At 64.7% G+C, this 3,194-nt stretch overlaps 3 protein-coding genes across 3 annotated transcripts in view; 2 read left to right on the top strand and 1 right to left on the bottom strand.

The window, feature by feature from the left end:
• KAT2A (lysine acetyltransferase 2A) overlaps positions 1 to 1,874 on the top strand; it is a 4,986-nt gene extending 3,112 nt beyond the window's left edge. Inside the window, exons 10-16 of the mRNA XM_019472853.1 lie at positions 15 to 125; positions 204 to 347; positions 663 to 777; positions 887 to 923; positions 1,085 to 1,148; positions 1,376 to 1,460; positions 1,681 to 1,874. Coding sequence (XP_019328398.1) covers positions 15 to 125; positions 204 to 347; positions 663 to 777; positions 887 to 923; positions 1,085 to 1,148; positions 1,376 to 1,460; positions 1,681 to 1,874 — 750 coding nt within the window. The remainder of the gene's footprint in view (positions 1 to 14; positions 126 to 203; positions 348 to 662; positions 778 to 886; positions 924 to 1,084; positions 1,149 to 1,375; positions 1,461 to 1,680) is intronic.
• LOC103902215 (heat shock protein 30C) overlaps positions 1 to 3,194 on the bottom strand; it is a 26,813-nt gene that overhangs the window by 8,066 nt on the left and 15,553 nt on the right. The gene's annotated exons all lie outside the window — the stretch shown is intronic.
• DHX58 (DExH-box helicase 58) overlaps positions 1,889 to 3,194 on the top strand; it is a 6,271-nt gene continuing 4,965 nt past the window's right edge. The window contains exon 1 of the mRNA XM_009283214.2: positions 1,889 to 2,032. Within this exon, the coding sequence (XP_009281489.1) occupies positions 1,889 to 2,032 (144 nt within the window). The remainder of the gene's footprint in view (positions 2,033 to 3,194) is intronic.

Genomic DNA, 3,194 nt, shown 5'->3' with positions numbered 1-3,194 from the left:
GGCGGCTCCCCCAGGGATACGGGACGCACCTGATGAACCACCTGAAGGAGTACCACATAAAGCACAACATTCTCTACTTCCTAACCTACGCGGACGAGTATGCCATCGGCTACTTCAAGAAGCAGGTGGGTTCCTTCCCCTGGGGCGGCTCCCCTTGGCCCTCCTGCCCACGAACCCCCTCCCGCCTGCCCTCTCCCTCCTAGGGCTTTTCCAAGGACATCAAGGTCCCCAAGAGCCGCTACCTGGGCTACATCAAGGACTATGAGGGGGCGACCCTGATGGAGTGTGAGCTGAACCCCCGCATCCCCTACACCGAGCTCTCCCACATCATCAAGAAGCAGAAGGAGGTACCTCCCGCAGGCAGGCGGCGCAAGGCTCTGCCTGCTCTGGCCCCTGCCAGCTGCCTCCTGAAGGCAGGGGAGAGGTGTGGGGATGTATCAGCCCTTGGGAACTGTCCCTTGAATCTCCCCTGGGAGCAGGCTTGTGGGGCAGACATGGGGCACTGTGGTGGCATTTACAGTGGCCGGGGTTGGCTCTGGCCCTGGGCAGTGGGTGCAGCCGGTGGTCTGGGCCTGTGGGGTCCCACGTCATGGTTTGGGTCCCCTGAGCATCCTGCAGTCCCTGCTCACCTCCCCGCTTCCAACCCACCCTTCCCACTGCAGATCATCAAGAAGCTGATTGAGAGGAAGCAAGCACAGATCCGCAAGGTCTACCCTGGCCTGACCTGCTTCAAGGAGGGCGTGCGGCAGATCCCCATCGAGAGCGTCCCCGGCATCAGTGAGTCCTGCCAGCTTCTGGCGGGGAAGGGCTGTCTGGCAGGAGGTCTCTGTCCTCCCTCGCCCATGGGCATGGGGCAGATGTGGTGACATTGACCCTTGATTTCCAGGAGAAACGGGATGGAAACCGCTGGGGAAGGAGAAGGGGTGAGTGCTGCGCAGGAGGGGTGGGTGTCCTGCAGCAGCTGGGCTGCGGGGGCTCGGCTCAGGCTGCTCCTTGCTCTGGCGCTGGGATGGGGAGGTGGGAGTAGTGGGATGGAGAGAGGCTGCCCACCCTTGGGTTGACAGGCGCTGGTTTTGTCCTGCAGAAAAGAGTTGAAGGATCCGGACCAGCTCTACAACACCCTGAAGAACCTCCTGGCCCAGATCAAGGTGCGGGCAGGAGGGGGACCCTCTGCTCCGGGGTGTCCATCCCCCTGACAGCCCTTGGAGCTGCCTCCCCTGGGACAGGCTGTCCTGGGCTGTGCCCTCAGGGGGCAGGTGGGGTGACCCAGGCACATGGGGAGCAGGACCCCTGTGTGCTGGGGCAGGCAGGGGCTGCCTGCGCTCGCTGGCTGCCTGCGCTCGCTGCTGTAACCTGCCCCCCGCCCTCTCCCCAGACCCACCCCAGCGCGTGGCCCTTCATGGAGCCGGTGAAGAAGTCGGAGGCACCGGACTACTACGAAATCATTCGCTTCCCCATCGGTAGGTGGTTGTGCCCAGACCCTGGGCGCAGGATGGTGGAGGGAGGGCTGCAGACCCCCTGTCTGCGGGGTCTGTGCTGGGGAGGGGGTCTCCTGGCTGGGGCAGTGGGGTGCTGGGAGCCCCAGGACAGCCCAGAAGAGAGAGGACCCTCGGTTGGTGTCCAGCTTCGTGGCTGGGGGGTGCAGAGGCCTGGGGGGGCCTGACCATTCCCCACCCCCAGACCTGAAGACCATGACCGAGCGCCTGAAGAACCGCTACTACGTCACCAAGAAGCTGTTCATCGCTGACCTGCAGCGCATCATCACCAACTGCCGCGAGTACAACCCGCCCGACAGCGATTACTGCAAGTGTGCCAACACCCTGGAGAAGTTCTTCTACTTCAAGCTCAAGGAGGGGGGGCTCATCGACAAGTAGGAGAGCTGGCCTGGATGCACCTTGGCCAGCGGCACCCCCCTGGGAGGGGCAGGGCTCTCCATGGGACCTGGCCCCGCTCTGTGGGCAGGGGCTTCTGGAGGGTTTTGTTGCTGCTGAGCAGCCTGGGGGAGCTGGGCCTTCCCTCGGGCTGGGGGGCGGTGAGGGGAGCAGGGGTGCCCGGTGCTTTTAACCCCAAGCTGTCGGCTGCCTCTCCGGGTGTGAGCAGCGGGGCTGGAGCCGCTTCATTGGGATCTGCCTGGGGCAGGGGCAGTGCTGAGTTCCTGCCTCTCCCTGGGGGCTGGGACCCCCCCCCACCCTGGCACCAGCACTACCCTCCTCCCCAGGGTTGTGCCTTCTGCCCCAGCTCTCCGCAACAGGGCAGGGGCACACAAGTGCTTTGGTTTTCTGCTTCCGTCCACGCACAGGCAGCCCCTGCCCCTCTTGTTGAATGTACGGCAGGGCTCAGCCCTGCCCGCCCCTGGCTGCAGGCAGAGATGCTGCTTTGTGGTCTAGGGTCCTGCTGTGAGGGGGTGCTCTGCCCCTGCACCCCCCAGCTTCTGCTGCCTCTATCAGCTCTTCCCTCCCCCTGGGGGCAGGTCTACCCCCAGCCCTGCCTCTGCCCCTGGCAGGGACCCAGCCCTCCCTGCCCCTGCAGCCCTCCCTGCCTGCTCCTGCTGCCAGCGGGGGCTGCCCCTTGCCTGGCCGGGAGTGGTGAGGGCTGGGCTGCCCTGGCTGCTGCTCTGGCTCCTGGGGCAGGGGGCCCCTGTTCTGCTGCAGCTACGAGCCAGCCTCTGCCCCTGGGTGTGGGGTCGACTCCTGCTCACCTCCCCCCTTGCTGCCCCCTCCTTGTGCCTCGCAGGCTGTGTTCCCCCCCATGCCTCCTTGGGCGCTGGGCTGGGGAGCACCCGACCCCAGCACTGACTTGTCCCTGACCCTCGCTTGGTTGCCTGCTGCCTTACCCCTCGTGCTGTCATCGCTGTGTGGGCACTGGTGATGCTCTGGGGCTCGCTGGCCTTGCCAGAGTGGGACCAGCCCCCTTCACCACATCCCTGCCACTCATTCCACTTGACTGTTGTTTTGGGGGTTTTTTTGTTTGTTTGTTTGTTTTTTTTAAAATAAATGTCCTTGTGCAGACCCAGCTGCATCCTTGTGTCTGGCCCCACAGTTGGCAGCCTGGGATGCTCAGGGGGGATTGTATTTGAGTTGGGGAGAGGGACAGGAGCAGCTCAGCGCGGGGAGGATGCAGACAGCCCCGGGGCCAGGCGGGGCTGCACGGACTGGTTGGGGTGCACTGGGCTGAACCGGGGTGCACTGGGCTGA

The sequence above is a fragment of the Aptenodytes forsteri genome, unplaced genomic scaffold, assembly GCF_000699145.1.
Source record: "Aptenodytes forsteri isolate BGI_AS27 unplaced genomic scaffold, ASM69914v1 Scaffold492, whole genome shotgun sequence".
In the NCBI taxonomy this organism is placed as follows: domain Eukaryota; kingdom Metazoa; phylum Chordata; class Aves; order Sphenisciformes; family Spheniscidae; genus Aptenodytes; species Aptenodytes forsteri.
The sequence above is the reverse complement of the archived record's forward strand: the minus strand, read 5'-3'. Positions and strand labels throughout refer to the sequence as shown.